The sequence below is a fragment of the Malurus melanocephalus genome, unplaced genomic scaffold (genome assembly GCF_030028575.1).
Source record: "Malurus melanocephalus ecotype Western Australia unplaced genomic scaffold, MMel_1.1 scaffold_33, whole genome shotgun sequence".
In the NCBI taxonomy this organism is placed as follows: domain Eukaryota; kingdom Metazoa; phylum Chordata; class Aves; order Passeriformes; family Maluridae; genus Malurus; species Malurus melanocephalus.
The window spans coordinates 1,444,571-1,463,178 of NW_026623265.1; the positions used below are offsets into that span (position 1 = coordinate 1,444,571).

An 18,608-nucleotide genomic window follows, 5' to 3' on the forward strand; every position below is an offset into this window, starting at 1 on the left:
CTCACCTATTTCTCCAAATATGCTCTTTCCACCCTTCAGCTGACTGGAGTTTATTGTTTGTTTTATAAATACAGTTGCCCTCTTTGTTCCAACTACTATTTCTCATACTGCAGATTAAGGCACTCCAGTTGAACAATATGCATTTAGGAATTTTTTTGCTGGACCTGTAGTTAAATTTTTGCTAACTCTGTTTAGCAATGTCTTCTGAAGACCTTTTACACAGCATCAGTGTGTCTCAGGAAAACCCAATTCCACRTAACAAGCATCTGCTTAGACAGGATCCTTGTGGCAAAAACATCTCTACAAACACTCCACACCTCAAGGCACTTACATACGTAGCACCAAGATACAGCTGAACCATGTTTATCCTTAAACTATACTTAATCAACATAAGTTTGTCATCTGCTACCACATAGTTGTTGCCCATTTTGATTCAGAAAAACATTTTTAAAATCATAAACCCAGAAGCATGAAGTAAAAAGGGCCTGTGCCTGGCTTATTACTTTATGAATAAGTGAGTGCGTCTTCAGTCAGAAAACTATCGTGTCAGTGCAACTTTATGAAATACATTCCTTACGCTCACTGAATTGGAATTAAACAGAGTAACGCATGGGAGGAGAGACAAGGTTCAACAAAACAAAGGCTTAAATAAAAACTCCAGTCATAAGAAATAGCCTACTTTTAATTCTGTTAATGCTTAGTGTTCCGTTGAGTATTTTTCTGTTGCTCCACAGCATGAAAAAAGCAAACAAATCACAAAAGAAAACATTAGAATATAATTTTTTTTAATTTTTATAAATAACTTATCTGTTACAAAGGCAGTTTACCCAGCTAAATCACAAAACCATCAACTCAAGATATCCAAATTAGGTTTTATTAATAAACAGGTAAAAACTGATTTGTCAATCTTCACATAGAACTGCAGATGAAGCTGAAAAACAAGGCCTCATTTTATAAACAAAATGTATTGAATGCAAGTGCTTTGGGTCTACTGCCTAATTACCTGGGATTGACATTTTCCTCCAACATAAAAAAATGCAAAGCCTTCAAAACAAAGGCCTCTGTGCATTCACATAGATCACTTGTAAAACTCCTAATAAAAGTGTCCACTGGCAGATGTTTACAGTGGGTGACAGTCTACTTTGTCTCTTGCTACATTTTTAGCACTCCCTCCAGCCTCACACTAAGTGCTGCTGCTACATAATTCTTTGTGTGCTGTCTTTCATGCATATTGTACTGGAATTCCGTKTTCTTGATCTCGGTTACATACATCCCCGATCATGTGAGTATTTTCCTTAAAAAAATAGATCATCAAAATAAAAGAGATGCTTGAGGTTGCTTCAGTGTTCAAGTCTGTTTGATTTCTCTTTTCCAGCCTTTATTTCAGTTGTCCTAAGTATTGCTATCCTTGTTTTCTATAAATATGAGACTTCACCACAAAGTCAGGTTTAGAAACTGGCTGCCAAAACAGGAAAGCATTTAAAGTCCTTGAACAAAGCTGTACGATGCTGCTGCTGTTGATTTTGGCACTGTATGTAATTCCCCAATGAATCTCTCTTCAGGAGTCTGCAAGATACCCAGCAGATGAAGCAAGCTTAACTCGGATGCTGATCTGTTGGTGSGTTAAAAGTTTCCTAGTATAAAGTTTCCTCACACCAGACAAAATGCTCCCTTTGTGTCACCCACCGTAAAACTCAGTGTACAGAGTGAACTATATGCATAACTCATCCAACTTTTCCCGCACTTTTACCACGCTGCATCTGCAGGTCTTCACAGATCATCAGCATTTACAAGAGCAATGTACAGAACGAGCAGAGGAAAGCTATTTTGTGCATAGTTTCTTATTAATGCTCTTATTTTAAGGCATTGCTTCTCTTCAGATAAAAGCTTAAAAAAAGGGACATGATCGTGCCTAATCACTTAAAGGGAAAAAAGAAAGTTAACAAAAAGACTATTACACTATACATACAGAAATACAAGAAAATAATAAAGGTGAGGAAAAGAAATCACTTAAAGCAGGCTCTAGAGCTATGTACAGTAGGAAAAGCTTTGGGGTATTTCACTGTGTGTATTGTACAGACAACGCATGCAGTTTTTCCTTTTCAACTTTAGATGTGATTGTATTGATTTCTGGCTTCACAGAGATGTTTTCAGGGAAGACAAGGCAAAGAGTACCACTGATTCATGAAGTTCTTCCCTTTATTGAAGGCACTATGTGGCAGCAGTTAGTTTAAGTATTTAAACCTTGTTCCTTTTAAGGTCTCCTCTGTGCATGTAGTGTTTCACTGAAAGCTCTGAAAACAAAAACACTAGCACTCTATTCCTTTCCCCTGTCAAAATTCAGTAGTGACATCGGGGCAGAGAAGAGGATGGGCAACACCCAGGCACTGAACATGGTGTGTGTTACTGGTAATACTGTATATGGTTTAGGCAGCTGGCAAGTCTCTCAGCAGACTGCCATTCAGCCGATCAGTGTCAACTGCCTGTGACACAACTCTGAGGTATTGCTTGCTCTGTGGGATGACATTTAACATTAGCAAAATACCATCTCATCACACCTTCCATTTTACAAAATCCTATACCTTTTTTGCCTCCCAATGACTGGACAACTCCCTGTACATTTGCTGTGGTTTTATGGAAGGTAATGGGCCTGTTGGCTCAGAAATGTCTGGGCATTTCACACTGTTCACAGCGATTTAAGGCCGGATGATTTAAAAAAGTACAGGCGGTACAACTCCACTGAGCTCCCTCATCTTCATCTGTGTCTGGAACAGTCTTTGGTGTTTTCACAATGGACCTCTGATCTGTGACATAGAAGAGATAAGATAAGCAGTTACTAACTGAAAACAGCATGGAAAGAATCCTGAGGTTTTTTTTTTTTTCAGTAACTGAGAACTATCTTGTTCCTCTGAGAACAGCACAGTTATTACAAGTGACAGAAGCAGCTTTTTACCACCCCCTTGACTACAGCTTGATAGTAAGTCAGCCAGAAGGCTCAAGGTAAAACTATAAAAAGCAAGTTTCCCATCCCTTAACTCTGTTTTCTTCCCTTTCTTCCTTCAGTTCAAAACTATTGCATAAAAAGGAGGTAACATTTACAAATTAATTAGTACAGGAAACATGCACAAGATTTAGAAGTTTGAGGGCTACCAAGTGGTCCAAAATTCATTATGACAAGAACTAAGTGCTCTGTAACCCTTTGGCATGTTTAACTTTTTGACCCTAGAAAGAAAGCAGTTCTTCCTCAAGCCAACTCAGCAGGCAGATGTACTAAAGAAAAAMCAGTGCCTGGCTCTGTTATGCTATAGAGTAATCCTTCCAACCATACAAACACATATTTTTGCATGATGTGTTAGACAACAACCTTCAACTATTTTAAAAGAGAAAAGGATAAGTGAGAAAAGGGATGAAAAGGATAAGAAGAGAGATGAGTGACTTCTCAAGTTAAGGAGTCCCAGGTTAGGCAACAGCRAAGTCCTTTAGCCCATTATTTCATCTGGAGAACATCTCATCAGCATCAAATCAACAGCAATTGCTGCAAAATGACAGCAAGAGCCTCAGGAAGTACAATGGTACTGTCACAGGTGTAAGAAGAATATTTTTTTTTCTTTTGTGAACAGTGGTAAATGTGGTTTAAGTCAAAGCTTATATGATAGCTAAAGTGAAGCTTAAAATGAAATTAATGTTAATGAAGAACTAAGACACAGCATTGATACTTTCCTAAAAAGAAAGAAGAAAAGAAAGAYAATTGATAGAGGGACTTCAGAGTTTTATAAACCACTCAGGATTAATTCTGCATTTTCAAGATAGATTGAAAGAAACAAACTCGTGATTTCTCAGAAGATAACCCAATAGAGATGTTGACAACTGGTCACAGAGAATTAAGTTTTCTTCTTTGATAGGTTAGTTTTTATTCACTGTTAAAGGAACAACACAATTGAAAGAACTTGTAAGTTCTTCATGGTTAATTGTAAAATGTGTCTAATAGGAAAGTGTATGGATTTAACTTTACTCAGTATATTCACTACCAGCTCAAGGAATAAAGGATGAAAAAATGCATTATAAAGAATGAAAAACAGTATCAGTTTGGAAGTGTTGGACTTTTTGTCCTGCAGACTGTTTGCAATTTTTCTAGACCATTTTACAATGCAGAAATGTCAGAAATCTCTAAGATGAAATTCTGTAACAACAGTTACTGCACATTACAAGGACCAATCACACACACACATATCTTATGTGGAGAACTTCCTGGACAAAAAGTTTGCACAGAAACATCAGCGGATTATCTGGTTCATGTGCAGATCTGCCTAAGGTCATAGTATGATCCTGTTCCAAATAAGTTAATTGCATTCTCTGCTTTATGTAACACACAAGAGGCAATTGTTCTGTTTTGTTTGACATCCGAGAGGGGAAAAAAAAAAAGTAATGTGCAAACTAGTGGCAAGAAGAATGTTTAAGAATGGCTAATATTCAGCAATACTGACTGGCTTACTGGACTGCATTACTTTCCTCTTTAACTATCTGGAACTATACTTACCAATAGTTAGAAGAGGCTTTCATATAACTTCTTAATACAAATTTTGCAGTAGCCACAAATTCCAGTCAAGCTAACCAACCTGAGTTGTTACTACATGTAAGTAAATCTACTCTTCACCATGGATAACRGTGAAGTCATCTAAGTGAGTTTCACTGATCCCTAAGTTATGTAACTCACACTCATTTTTAAAGCAAGATGGATGCTTCCATTACATAAACTACCTTCCAATATATTATCCATCTTTAACATAACACATTTAATATASTCCTCTTTCCTGAGTGTATCAATAGAGAGGAAACAAGCAAACAGAAGCACACTTACTGCCAGTATGTGTGCAATGCAAAATGCAAGGTTTGTATGCTTTTGAAGTAATCTATTTCACAATCAACACTTTAACAGGATTCATAAATTAGAACTTGATATTAGATACAAACCAGATATTTGTATCAAATCCAAATGTTATCAATACAATACCTTTGGGTTTTGGTGGCACGGGACCAAGAAATCCAATATTATCGTAAAAATTATGAATAGCGCTGGGATTAAAATGTGGTCCTAAAAATAAAAAAAAAAAGGTGCAGCAGTTTAAAAAAATAAACTTGAGTAGGAAGGCATATTAGTTTTTTTCTGGCAGCAGTTCTGTTAACAATACTCTTATAGGCTTATCACCTTTTATATCAAGGTGTCAATACAGACCCAAGTGAGATATTAGTGATACCAACAACATACTTGAAGAAACTTATTGCCTAAAATATGCAAAACAAAGTAAAGYCAGAGACAAAATCTAGCAAACTAAACTCCTTAAAGGTATCTTTTTCTGCCACTCTTTAAGACCATTTTATTATTAAATCTTAACTATCTTTTTCTGAACTGCAGCTATACTCAGAGATACCTTATCTACAATGCAGTACATTATACACACTTTAGAATTAAAACTCAGAGTAAGTTCAAAATGCAATTTACTATAACAAGCAAAAAAAAAATCCACCATTCACTCTATTTAAGGTCAGGTTTTTAGTGCAGCATTACATTCAGCACACCTGTCTTCCTTCTGTTGAACTGCAGGTATACTGTCTGAAGGGGAACTTTTGTGGCTCATGTCCCAAGTGAGTAACAGCTCATTGGTGCTGGAAGTCGGAAGTATTAGTTCCTTCCCTCTTGCTATCTCAGTTTTCCCTTCCYGTGCCTCTCCCTCACATTAGTTGTAGCAAGCTTTTCCAGCAATGCAACAGTTTTAGCTTGGCTCGTGAACAGAATCAGCTCTGCAAAGGATCTAAAAAGCTATTATGGAGCAAGAGCTGAGTGAGGGCAAGAGAGAAAAGCAGGAAGAGAGAAGGTTTTCTTGTTGGCAGTTCYTGAACTGGCTCAGCTGTCTTATAATTTCACCCCCATGACCAAAGGTTGTGTCCCTGCAGACAAGGAAAGCGAAGAGAACACTGGAAGTAACAACTGCACTTTATATTTGCTAACTTGAGAGGCTAAATACAGACAGAAGTGGAAGACAAGAGAGACATATCATTTAAAAAACTTATTCGCTCTCTGATACTCAGCCGAATTCTTCCCCCCMGCATTTAATAAACAAATGGCACCACAAACTTCTCTCCTCCGTGCCAAGTATGAAATAGGAATAACTGTGGGATTAGGAAAATCATAAGCCAACAAAAACAACAGGCTTTAAAGATAGTTACTTCCATGGTTTCACTCAAACTAATGTGATGATTTTGCAAATAGTGTGTATATCTATCATTTATGACACACATTTTTTAAACGTGTACAGTGAAAAAAACCCATTATTTACAGTTACTGATGTACTAAGACATACTGTACCTCTTGCTTGAAAAAGATCAATCTCTTTGGTTAGGCAATCTATGTCTATCTGCAGCTGTCTGTTACAACTTCTTAACTGCTGCATTTCTTCCAGCTGAAAAAATAAATCTGCCTGTTAGACTAATTTTCCCAGTTTATTAACAGTTATCATTTACACACAGGTAGAYAGCATTTAGTTATTTCAGAAATCATGATAGAAGAATCTACTTTAATGACCACCTTTCTTTTAATCCAAGCATAATCTTACAAAAAGCTTCCAGACCCATTGAAGAGTTCTCTCATCAAATTTCAGAGCTGACTGAACAACTTCAAATTGAACAACTCCAGGGCACAACCAATGGTCTGGTCCACCAGACTGAAAACTGGTACATTAATGAGTTTCTTTGAGCTAAGTATATGCCCAAGGACCAAAAAGTACTTGATGTGAATAGCACTATGAGTGTTAAGCTGTAGTCTGGAATGCTGGAGAGGACTACCAGGTCAAACCTTTTGTGACTGCCTTTAAAAGCAATACTTCACAAAGCAATTAGTGAACTGCAAGGCTGTGGTTAAATGACACATTTTTAGACCTTATTCTAAACTACACTGTTTACCAGCTTAATTCTAACTACACTGCCTGTCCCTCGTATGTTGTCAATATATGAACAACTCTTCCTTCTATTTATTGTGACAGATCACACTTGTGGTTTAGGTTTATACCCTAGAGACATTTCAACTTACTGATGGAATTTGGGAAACAGAATTCGATCTTTTCAGGCGCCTTCGTGTTAGATTATTCTCCATTTCATTGACCTCTGACTTTAGTTTATCCAACTTTTTCTTTTGAACCTCAAGTTCTCGTTGAAGTCGCTCCATCCTGGCCTTCTGGTGTACCAGTAAAGCTGCAATACATAAAGTCCCATTTTGTCCGCTTTATTATCCTTCACTTGGCAACATCAGATAAAGATGCAAGTTAGTATTCTTTTGGGAAAAAACAAACAAAACTACCRCTACAGACTGCTTTTTCATTTTCCTCACAAGAAAATCTTGCCATAAGCCAGAAAGTTYTGTATTTTTGAAAACAGAACAGACTAACTACTGACAAGCAAATAAAAGAAAGCCATAMAAGGTAATAAATGGCCATGGAAAGTTTAACTAACCTGTAAAAACCTACAACAAGTATTTCTTTGTGTATTCAGCCTAACTGCTGTAAAACAGCATGAAGAGGATTTCAGACAGACAACTGCAATATGGAGCACAACATATGCTTACTTCAATTAGGACTAGAACATTATCCAGGGTTCATCATAGTAGGACCCATCAAATGAAACCAAACCAGAAATAAGCACACCACTAGCAAACAGTGATATTTATCAGAAGCTAGACTGTATATCATTTAATCCCTTAACTATGGTGCCGAACCATTAGTTCAGCTTCTGATTTCTAACACTGCTTACTATTTGCAAAGCAAAATACAATTTACAATTTAGAAAAAATGGAGTTAGCATTTAAACAGTTTTTTTAAAGATATAAAGAACCTAAGTAGCAGATGACACAAATTCATGCAATCTAATGAGTTTATTTCATTGAAGACAGTTTTACTATTAAATATCATCACAAAAGCACATATCACTGCTCAAAGTAGTAATCACCTTATACAAAAATGTGTTTCATTAAATAAACCAAAGAATCATTTTAATTTCTGCATAGCCATTCATTCATCCATTAAACTAGTAATTCAGATAAACCGTGGTCAGTTTCACAACTATGAATACTTTTATATCACCCTGGAAATTATAAAAAAGTAGCAATAACAAAGTATTTTAAAAAGACTGAATTTGCTTCACAAAGTCTTTAGGCCAAACTCCAGCTGGAACACGATGTTTAATTCCTCACAAWTTCTTCAGGTATCAAAAAATTAGAAGCACTCCAATCTGGTTGCCTAGGTTTCCCAGCTAGCAGCAGAGGAAAAAAATAGTACATCAAAAAGATGCAACTTCCCACATCTTTGGCAAGCARAACTGTCTTGCTGCAGGTCCAGCCTGTTCATTCATTCACACATCATGTTTTGTCTTCCAGAGGTTCTTCAAAAGGAGGAACCATGCCAAAGTATTTTTGAATAGTGTTAAAGCGAGATTGTAAGGCCTTACTGAGATCCAGCCCAGGCTCTTGAGTCACACATGTTCACAAGATACTCAAATGACACCTAGTTTCTGCTAGGTTTTGTTAAAATCTGAGAAGTTTTTATAAACAGACACCTTTATGCTGGGTCACAGTAGTCACGTTACAATTAAAATTGCAGCTGTGCTCGTATGTAATWTAAAAATCTAATAATGGAAATCTCAAGACGAAGATTTTTGTTTAAGACTTGGAATTATCAGGTAAGTAATGTCAATAGACAGTCTCTCCTCTTTTAGAAAGAGCAAATGTAGCTGCAACTCTAAAGAAAGGAAATCAAACACTGCTTTGCCTCTACTCCTGCACTGAGTGTTCAAGCTCTTTTTCCTTCTACATTTTATTTCCACTTTTAGAAAATCTCTTCTGTTTTCATTGCCTTCGTAAGACTACTGAGGCAACATAGTTGTGCTCCACTGACCAGACGCAGAATTCTTCACACCTGTCAAACTGTGGGTGCAGGCTGCTCGCAAGTAGCCAATACTGCTGGATTGTGGTAGATGAGGAGCACTGTTACCAGAATACCAGGTTGCATGAGGTGGCATGGCCTCAAGAGTACAACTATGACCAAGACTTTACCTGTCCATCCCCCACCTCTTTGTTTAAGCTACTCTTGTAAAGGAAAAAAAACCCACCATTTCTCATTTTGACGTTCCCCCACTTGTGTGGTTTAGAAATTAAGCTGTCATTATGGAACTGCACAAGGAAGATGGATCTCCATAGGACTATTACATGCTTTTCACTTTCATGAAATGTCTGGAAAGCTATGCAATTTATTCTCCTAGGAGCTTTTTGAAGCTACCATCTGAGTATTTCAAATCTCAGCAGGTTTTAAAAACACACATTAAAAATTACCATAATGATTAAAGAAGAAACACTTGATACTGCTATGTGATTCTTCTATTATTAAAACTAACTTTGTTAAGGAACTTGAAAGAGATTAGTTTATATGGAGACATTCACACATAATTTGTTAATTTTGCCTTAATACCAATTTGGCAACTGCAGGAAAACAATGGTGTGGGCAAGACAAAACCCTCCTGGTATTTCACGGCACTATTTATGAGTGGAAACCAACAATTTAAGTATTCAGCTCCCTCTAGTGTTGCTCAGAACAACTGAAAATGTTCAGGAAAAACAAAGCAGCTCAACTTCTTAATTAAGTGCAAACAGGATACTTGGCACATTTAGTTTTTTTACACTTCTGCATGCTTTTATTCAGCAGAGTGCAGTACACTTCAATATTCTGGCAGATGCCACTGTTTCCTCTGACATTCAAAGTGCATATTTTTCACATAAGGCTGTATATCATTGCAATTACAGGGAGCATAGAAGTCTGGAGGACAGAAGTTCACTCTTCCCTCCCGGAGACCATCTCAGTTGGGCACTAAATATACTTTTAAGTTTGCAAATGTATGCATAATTGTGTTCTCAAAGACTGCGTGAATGTGAATTTTAACGGTAAAGTGGTTTTGGTTATTTTTAGTGTTTCTAAGAAAAAATCTTATCTAGGAATGCAACGATTTCACCCTATTCTATGGACCAATGTATTTCTGAAACTTCTTAGTTTCCCAGATCTGGAAGGGATTTCTGGCAATGCAATTACTCTGTGGCAGGAGGTTCGTGAAAGTCTCAGGACACACTTATGCTTGTGCATGTTTTCAAAACCTGTATTTGAAGCTGCACAAAACTCAGTCATTTAATATGCAACTTCAGTTGTTCAAACTGATTTTTTTCTGTTCTCTCTTTTCAACACTCTCTTCACTTAATTCTTTAAAAAAAGTACCACTGAAGAGTGGAGCTTGATATACTAAGTCAAATATAAGGTGGTATTTTTTTCTTAAACCACAAGATGCAATGGACTCAAAGCCCCTTGGAGCACGGGCCAYAGATGGATCTCATTCAAGTCTTTTTTCTTAAACATCTACAAGGACTGGCTAAGAATTTAAGAAATTTGTTTCCTGCAGCTTTATTTATTAGTAARGTTTTAAAAAGCTCCAAAAAACTAAAGCAAGAGCTGTGCAAAATGTTAATTTACTGATCTAATTTAGCTATTAATTTATTTACATTAAAAACACAGTGGCAAGAACTGCTAAGCCAACGTACACCCACATATATACCTACAGCTGGTACCAATGATTCACTCAACTTGGCACACCATCCTCTTTCAAGTTACAGAAAACAGTATGAAAAAGTGAGACGGTCAAAGCCATGTAATATTTCATCAAAGGACTTCAGCTCTCTAGTAAGAAAACATCTACCTAGTGATTTTATTACAATATTACAATTACAATTTGTATTTTCTTGATGGGATGCCTTCCATAAAAATGGAATGCTATATGCAGAATGAGCAACTATTAAATAATTGTTCAGCCTCACTACTCATCATGTGACTTACATGCATTGAGAGCATACATCACAAAAATGTATTCCGMGTACAGAATTTTCAGTTTCTAACAAAACTGAAACTAACAGACACTTTATACAAAACTATATATTGAAATCTCACTTACATACTTCACATTAATAAAACTAATTGCAATCTCTGCAAAGTAATGGGAACTGATACTCCCGTACAAAGATAGAACTGATACTGAACACAGGAGCATAAAAATGCATCCTCTTTTGGCTGTCCTGGGCATGCACCTAGCATACTCTTCTCACAGCATTATGAATTCTTACTAACTTCAATAGCAGACACATGCACTCAATTCCACAAGCAAGACCTCAGTATCTCAAACTAGAATCCTAGAAAATGAGGAACATCCCTTAGCAACCAATTTTGGAAAGTCTGGTGAGTTTCTCAGGATCACAGAGTCAATGCCAGAGATACAACCAGGCATTCCAGGGAAACAACAGCAATTTTACCTGAGCAGTATCTGCTYCTTTACACATCATATAACCTCCAGGTTTGGCAGCAAACAAGACAGATATTTGGGGCAGCCTTCTACTACCCTCTGAGACTTTCTTAGGAGGGAAACCAGAAATATAACCATGGAAAGATACTGGAGTGCCTAACCACACCGTAATTAAGTAAAGTTTCTCACATGGCAGGCAGCAGCACCTACAGAGAGGTCCAATGCATCTTCCATTCTCCTGCGTTGGACCATGTATATAAATGTAAAGTAAATAAAAACAGCAAAGGACATTTCCTTTGACATCAAAGCAATTCCTCCTTCCACTCCAAGGTTTTTTTTTCCCCCAAGCCAGTTTCATTTCTCCCTGAAAAGACAAGGAGCATTCTGGCAGAAATGGAAAAGCTGATAAAAATATATTTTTCTCTAATCATGGCCAGAGAAACTATTCATCTCTTCTAAATGAAAAATTAAATTAAACGAGCTAAAATAAAAATGAAACGAGCACCTAGCATGGAAGGTTTCTGGCAGTCTGGCTAAATCATAAGCAGTTTTGAGCACAGAAAACATCAAGTAACTCAAATCCCTTTCTATATGTAAGAGTACAAAAACCCACTGCTAAGTGTAAGAAACGTGTTTAAAAGCAACAAAATTAAGATTTCCAGATACCAGTATCATACCAGTAAATCTATCACAGACTTGTCAACTTTCCAAATATTCATTAATAACAAAAATGTAAGAAATATTGCACTTATAGCAGCAGAAACAGAGCACACATGTCAGAAATCCAAAAAAGCTCTAGATGTAAAGATCTTCAGAAGTGTAAGTGCACTTTCTAGTGAAGGACACAGAAGGATGGTGTTTTCCTGAGATCCCGAAAGTTCTATCAGCCCACATCATACATCTACACATAATCTAAAAGCTGCATCTTGGCTTCAGGAAGAGCTGGGCTCAACAGTAGGTACGTGGTCAATGATTCTGGGTTGTGCACTGAGCTTGCCTCTCTTGATAAAACTGAATGCTGATACCTGCAGCTTGTACAGATTGTGCAGGGGGCTACAGTGGCCATCACTACCAAGGGTACAAGATCTAGAGTAGAAGACCTGGTAGAAGTCAGTGCCATCAGAAATGAAAATCAGAAGAAAGGGACACACCCATAAAAAGTACCCAAAATGCAGTTTTGCAATAATCTAAAAAGTACCCAATTTGCTCAGAAAGCAAGTTCATGATCTAGAAGAGTGTTTAGAGCCTAAGGACAAAATTTCAATTGCCTAATTTCTCGGTATAYGAAGTTTTCCAGAACTAAGACTAAAACAAACAGCTAAGTCTCCCTCCAAAGCAAGAAAATAAAATATGCTCTGGGGGGGCAATTTGTTTTCCTTATCTATAGATCCATTTTCTGAAGTACTTTATGCACTGAATGTAAGAGATCATATGGATGATTAGCTTTTTGGTTTTGACACCTATCCTTTAGAAACGTTTGAGTTAGGGTAGACTTTCCTCACCAAAAAGAATTACATCCAGAAGTAGTGCACAAGCTGGAATCACTTTTTGATTTACCTCATTACTACAGTAATTGGATTTATTTCATTACTACAGTACTCCAGATGCAGACCTGGCTATCAGTGTCCTGATCACTGTCCTTACTTACATAAAATACAATTCTAAATTCATCTCAAGAATATTTACAGTGGTCATAGAACAAGACAGTTTTTTTAAAGTCTGAATTGTTTGCTAAGTCCAGAGAGGATTACCAGTGAGGTCAAGGACAAATTATTTTGATCAGCTATCATGAATACTGCTTAAATACACTAAGACTCATTCAACATCTTTACATAAAAAGCTTACCAAAGGATTAATAAACAATGAAGTTGATAATAAAAGCATGCAAACCCATGAAAACAGAAAAATTATAACATGAACAGGTTATCTTGACATATCACATATTTTAAGTTTTACCCCTCCATTACCACTGATCCCTTAAAACAGATTGCTTTGGTTGGGTGCTCCTCCTCACATTTTAAAATATAACAGAAGTAAGTATCAAGACTTTAAGCATTTTATTGTCAGGCACACAGCAGGAAACATGGAGGCCAACACTTCGTCCCACTTATTGTTTTTGAAGTCAGCATGCTTTTCTTTCTTCTTAGAAAACATTCACAGAAAAAAAAAGGGAACATTACCCAATGTAAACAGTATGTCAGCTGATTCAAAAATCTGACAGTGGAATTGTAGCTTTAAGTAGATATTTCTTTCAAAACAACAAAAAATGAAGATGGTATGACTTCACCTCATTAAACAGATAATGTATCTACTTAAGACAAACAGAAAAATATCTCCAAGTATCTCTTAACCATAAAAAGAAATCTATGATTTGCTTAAAAAACGCTTTTATTTATTTAGGAAACACTCACAAAAGCTAAAATTAAGGATACTGTATTAACGTCACAAAGATTTCTAACTGTTTCCTGTTCTGCAATCTACACACCGAATTGACAAGCTGTTCAAAATCTCTACAATTTATATGAAGAAYATTACCTTGCGTGTAGGCAGCATCATCAGATCCCATACTCAATTTCCGTGCATCACTGATCCTATCCACATGTGCTAAAACAGGGTCAGTAAGATGCTGGATACCCTCTGGTTCAACATAGTGATCAGGAAGATTTAGGAGGTTTGTAGGTTCAAAAGTCGGGGACACTACCCCTGGGGAAACTGCAGGGGGTTTATTTGGAGAAACTGTAATTTTAAAAGTATATTTTGTGTTAGGCTGCGTAACAACCACTCGAGGAGAAGTTGCAGTGGTGCTGTTGCCCACTGCTCGACTCTTGGGTGGATGGTGATGAATAAATGCGGGACCCATGCTTACTTGACCAGACATATTCCTAGCAGTAGTAGATACTCCAGGATTTGTCGATATGAAAAGCGTGGGCTGGTTCCGCAGAAGTTGATCGTCTCCTGTTGCAGCATTTGCTGAAATGTAGACCTTGGGTTGACCACGTGTGATCACTTCATCAGTATTTGGAGGACTGGCCGATATGTAAACAGTGGGCTGACTTCTACTTAATGTCTGGCTGTTGAGGGAAGAGGGAACAGTAGAGGTGCGAGGGCCAGTTGAACGCAACTTAGAAGAACTGTTTCTTTGTGGTGGTTCAAGTTTGATTTCAATTTGATTTTTTCGAGGTCCTGTGGATATATTCTGAATGTTGTATTGGCTATGAGCAGAAGATTGTGAGCTACCAGATGAATGAATCATAGGTGCTTGTGGAGTAGTAGGAGAACTGATAGGCATGTACACATGAGAAGTCTGGTGGCCTTGCTGGTTTGGCTGTGTTGACTGCTGCGATGAGGTATGTGGCGTAGTACTGGATGTAGGAATAGTAGTCCAGGGACTTGGCTGCGAAGGCTGGTAGACTTGCTGAGGGTGCATAGGATTAAACTGAGATGCCCAGCCTGGCTGCTGATGTGTCTGTCGAGCCGTACCACTAGGAGCTGTGATGTAAGGCCTAATATAGATAGAATTTCCCTGGGGACTGTTAAGTACAGGAGGAGGTACACCGTGTATGTGCAAAGACGTTGGGGTATTGCGACCAGGCTGAATGTTTGGGGCTAAAGTTACCATAATGGGGTTGAATCTGGGTGTTTGTTGAGACAAGTTAGATACTCCTTTGCTACCTAGGTGAAATCCAAGATGCTGCCCTGGATTAGAACTACTAACTGCATTAGCCATCCCAAAGACATTAAATCCTTGTGGAACCTGCGCAGGCGCTGTCTGTGGTTCCTGCTGAAACAGTTCATTGTTGGACTGACTGGTTTGAAGGTGCCCATCACTAACACTGTGAGCTAGTGTCCTACTTCCATTCATTCTACTTCCTTCTCTTCCATGATGATAGACATTCTGTGACTGCAAATCCAGATTTAGAGATGTCATGTGATTTCGTAGTCCAGGAATCCCAGAATCATCCGAAAAACTTACGTCTCCTTCACCGTAGAGATACTTTGTGCTCTCCTGAGAGAGAACTGCACAACAGGCATCCAAATTATTGTTATTCTATAAAAGACAGATGAAAATTCGACATTACTGATAAAATACTGTCACAGATGTGTATGTATACATCCAATCATAACTCAAAAATTAACAATGTAGCATTGGACAGAATGCTTTAGGTGGCTGGCTAGCATATCTGCTCTACACATACAAGGGGCTTACATGTGAAACTCACTGCTCTGGGAACAGCAGCTCAGCCAATGGCACCAAGGGCAGAGGGCTGCATTGCCTCTGAAGCAATGACAGGAAGATCCTGGACCTTGACAAGCTACCTTTATATAGTATGATACATCTTRGATGAATACTTTCCCTATTCCTTCTCAGTTTCAGAACCATCTTCAGCAGAGATCTAATCTCTGGCTTGAAGGAGAAAATGACAGCAGGAATGGATTCACAGCATCTGCATAGTATTGGTTAATAACTTAAAAACAGAAATAAAAGCATGCGTTTATTTCAAATATTTTCCCAATCACTTCAATACCAGCTATGCATTACCTCCTGCTGAAAATGGAAAGTGAATCTTAAGAGAAGAAATACACCAACCCAAGGAACTATACATGACTTCAGAAAAAATATAAAAATTCAGTTTATAAAAATACATCAGGATTACTCTTTTGTAAGATGAAACTATTAACAGAAAACCCAGAGGACTTTTGTATTTTCATTTTAAACCACTGCTTGCAAAGCTTTTAAATACTTATATTTGTACTTGCATTTGTACCTTTTAAAGCCCGTAATAGGATGACTTAGAACAGAAACCACAACCTAGCTAATTCTGTTTTTAAGAACACTTCAGAAGCAAACTGCTAATCTCTCTTCTCTTTTTCCACATGCTCAGTAATACTGTACTCCAATCTTCCCAATTTAGTTTCCTACATAAGGATTTTTAGAAAGAGTGAACATGCATCAGTGACATAATTTCTTAATATTTTGCTTTCTCCATGTAACTTTACAAACAGAACCTCTTGCCCTTCCAAGAAATAAAGGTTAATACTTTCAGCCAGAGGAGCACCGGTTCAGGTCCATCTTATTAACACTAAATAGGTGGCAAATCCATCCAGCACACAGAAACAGCTACTAGAAAAAAATGCACGTGATCAAAGAAACAAATTGCATATGCCAAGTAGCAATATTATCAGTTAGTTAAAGAGGAACATAACCAGGTAAACTGATCCATGCTACATGCTTTCTATTAAGTRATTTTTGTTAAACTAGCAGACATTACTTCTCATTCTTCAACCACTGTGAAGGTAACAGTGTTGTGCAGACATAGCAGGACTGTATCTACCTTACAGATTTACGAAAAACAGAAAAATAAGAAAGACAACAGAAGTGGAAGAGGGATGACAAGGCTGAACTTCACCCATAAAACCAAAACTATGTGTTCATACAGACCAGATGTGGTTCTGAATTCATCCAAATTAAAGCAAAAAAATACCCCCAAAAAACCCCAGCCACAAAACCTTTTAAAACAACAGGATTTCCTAAAGGCTATCTAACAAGCCAGCTCTATATAAGTATTGCTGCAAAAAAGTATTCAGATATATGAAAATTGGTCAAATTGATGATATGCATATTGGCTCTAGTTTGGAATAAGCACCAGAGGACGAAGTAATCAAAGGAAGTTAGTAGTGAGGAAGGAAACACGCAGACAGAACAATGGGTAAGAGAAGATAAGAACAATAGCCTGGTATTTGTTGCAAAGGAGAAAAGGGAGCCAGAAAAGGGAAAAAGATATGATGCCACAGAAAAACAAGCTAGAAAGATCTCAAAGGCAGATTTTGCATGAACTTAAGTGAATTAAAATTATTAACAGAACGGCCAAAAATACCAAAACGGAACAGGCCAAGCTTGCAAGGCCCTTACATTCAGCTTGAATGCATTTCTTTGGACTATTTTTTTTTTCTTTTTTAAGACTGCATCCAATCAATTCCAAAATTTCAGTGACGTCAATGAGAAAATTGGAGAATTCATAGGGGAAACGGGGGCACATGGAACCCCTGGCATCTTCTGGCTGGCAGAGGCAGTTTCAACCGCTTCTAACTCTTTACAGATCAGAGAACCGGTTGATGGCAGAACTGAGCATATTCCAGCAAAACAATACCCCTCATCTTATTTCTGCCCATGTCCCAATTGAGTTTAAAATGTTGGCACCCTGAAAGAGAAAGAAAAAAAAAGAAAGAATAAGAATGTTGGAGGGAAATGAAGCAAGGAGAGGACGTAGACTTAGAGGAGCAGGTACAGAATGCTCTGGAGACAAAAAATAGAACAACAGGGAACAATGTCCACAGACAGTGGACACTGCAGTGACTCCTTTAAATGGGGAGAATGGAAGAGCTGAATGCAGGAAGCTTGTTGGGAAGAATGGAGGGATACAAAACTTTTTAGGAATATTCAGTGCTGTCTGCCCAAGACTTTTTACTCCCTAGATCAAGCATGTTTAAGTTTCCTCCTGTTAGCTCTTTGGTGGTCCTCTGTTTTTAGTATGCTATACATTGTTTAGGTATTTCAATAGAGGGCTATTTACCTCGAGGTATTTTCATGTTCTCTTTATCCTTAATTTTTTCATTATAAGCGTATAATGCTATAAACCTTCCTTTAAAAACAGATGTGCTTGGCTACAAAGAATTCAAAGAGGAGAAATAAAGTATCCGCACATTTTTTATGCACAATTCACAGTGATGCAAAGAAACCTTCCTTCTTGTAATAGTCTCATCAATAATATTACAAACTGCAAAATGTTTATATTCTCTCAGATTCTCTCCTGGGGTATCTTATACTTCCTAGCTTAAAAATAACTTCACCCTGACATATGATGCCTGCCCATTAGGGATTGTGGGGGCAAGGCATTTCTTATATCAAATGCCCTCAAGTACTTGGTTTTGACCTAAACTACACTTACTGCCTTTATTGGAAATTCCTTCTACTATGCTCAACTACAAGATGGCAGAATGCAGGATTCAGACACTGTTCMAGCAGTACTGCAAACATATGATAAGTACTCTGAAATTCTGCTATTCAATGTTTCCCATCAGTCCAAGTACAAAATTTGTTGACTTAAAGAAGTCAGCAGCTTTTATAAGCTAAAGAAGTTAGGCAGCTTTTATAACAACCAAAATCCCCAAACAAACCAAAACACAAACAAACAAACAAACCCCAAGCCAAACAGAGTAGTAAAGCTAGAAGT

At 37.4% G+C, this 18,608-nt stretch overlaps 1 protein-coding gene across 2 annotated transcripts in view; it reads right to left on the reverse strand.

The window, feature by feature from the left end:
- Positions 1-385: 385 nt before the first annotated feature.
- TAB2 (TGF-beta activated kinase 1 (MAP3K7) binding protein 2) overlaps positions 386-18,608 on the reverse strand; it is a 60,800-nt gene continuing 42,577 nt past the window's right edge. For both annotated transcript variants that reach the window (XM_057363989.1, XM_057363990.1), the window contains exons 3-7: positions 13,912-15,424; positions 7,085-7,245; positions 6,365-6,458; positions 5,012-5,092; positions 386-2,804 (exon numbers count right to left, since the gene is read on the reverse strand). In XM_057363989.1, coding sequence (XP_057219972.1) covers positions 2,659-2,804; positions 5,012-5,092; positions 6,365-6,458; positions 7,085-7,245; positions 13,912-15,424 — 1,995 coding nt within the window. In that variant the 3' untranslated portion in view covers positions 386-2,658. The remainder of the gene's footprint in view (positions 2,805-5,011; positions 5,093-6,364; positions 6,459-7,084; positions 7,246-13,911; positions 15,425-18,608) is intronic.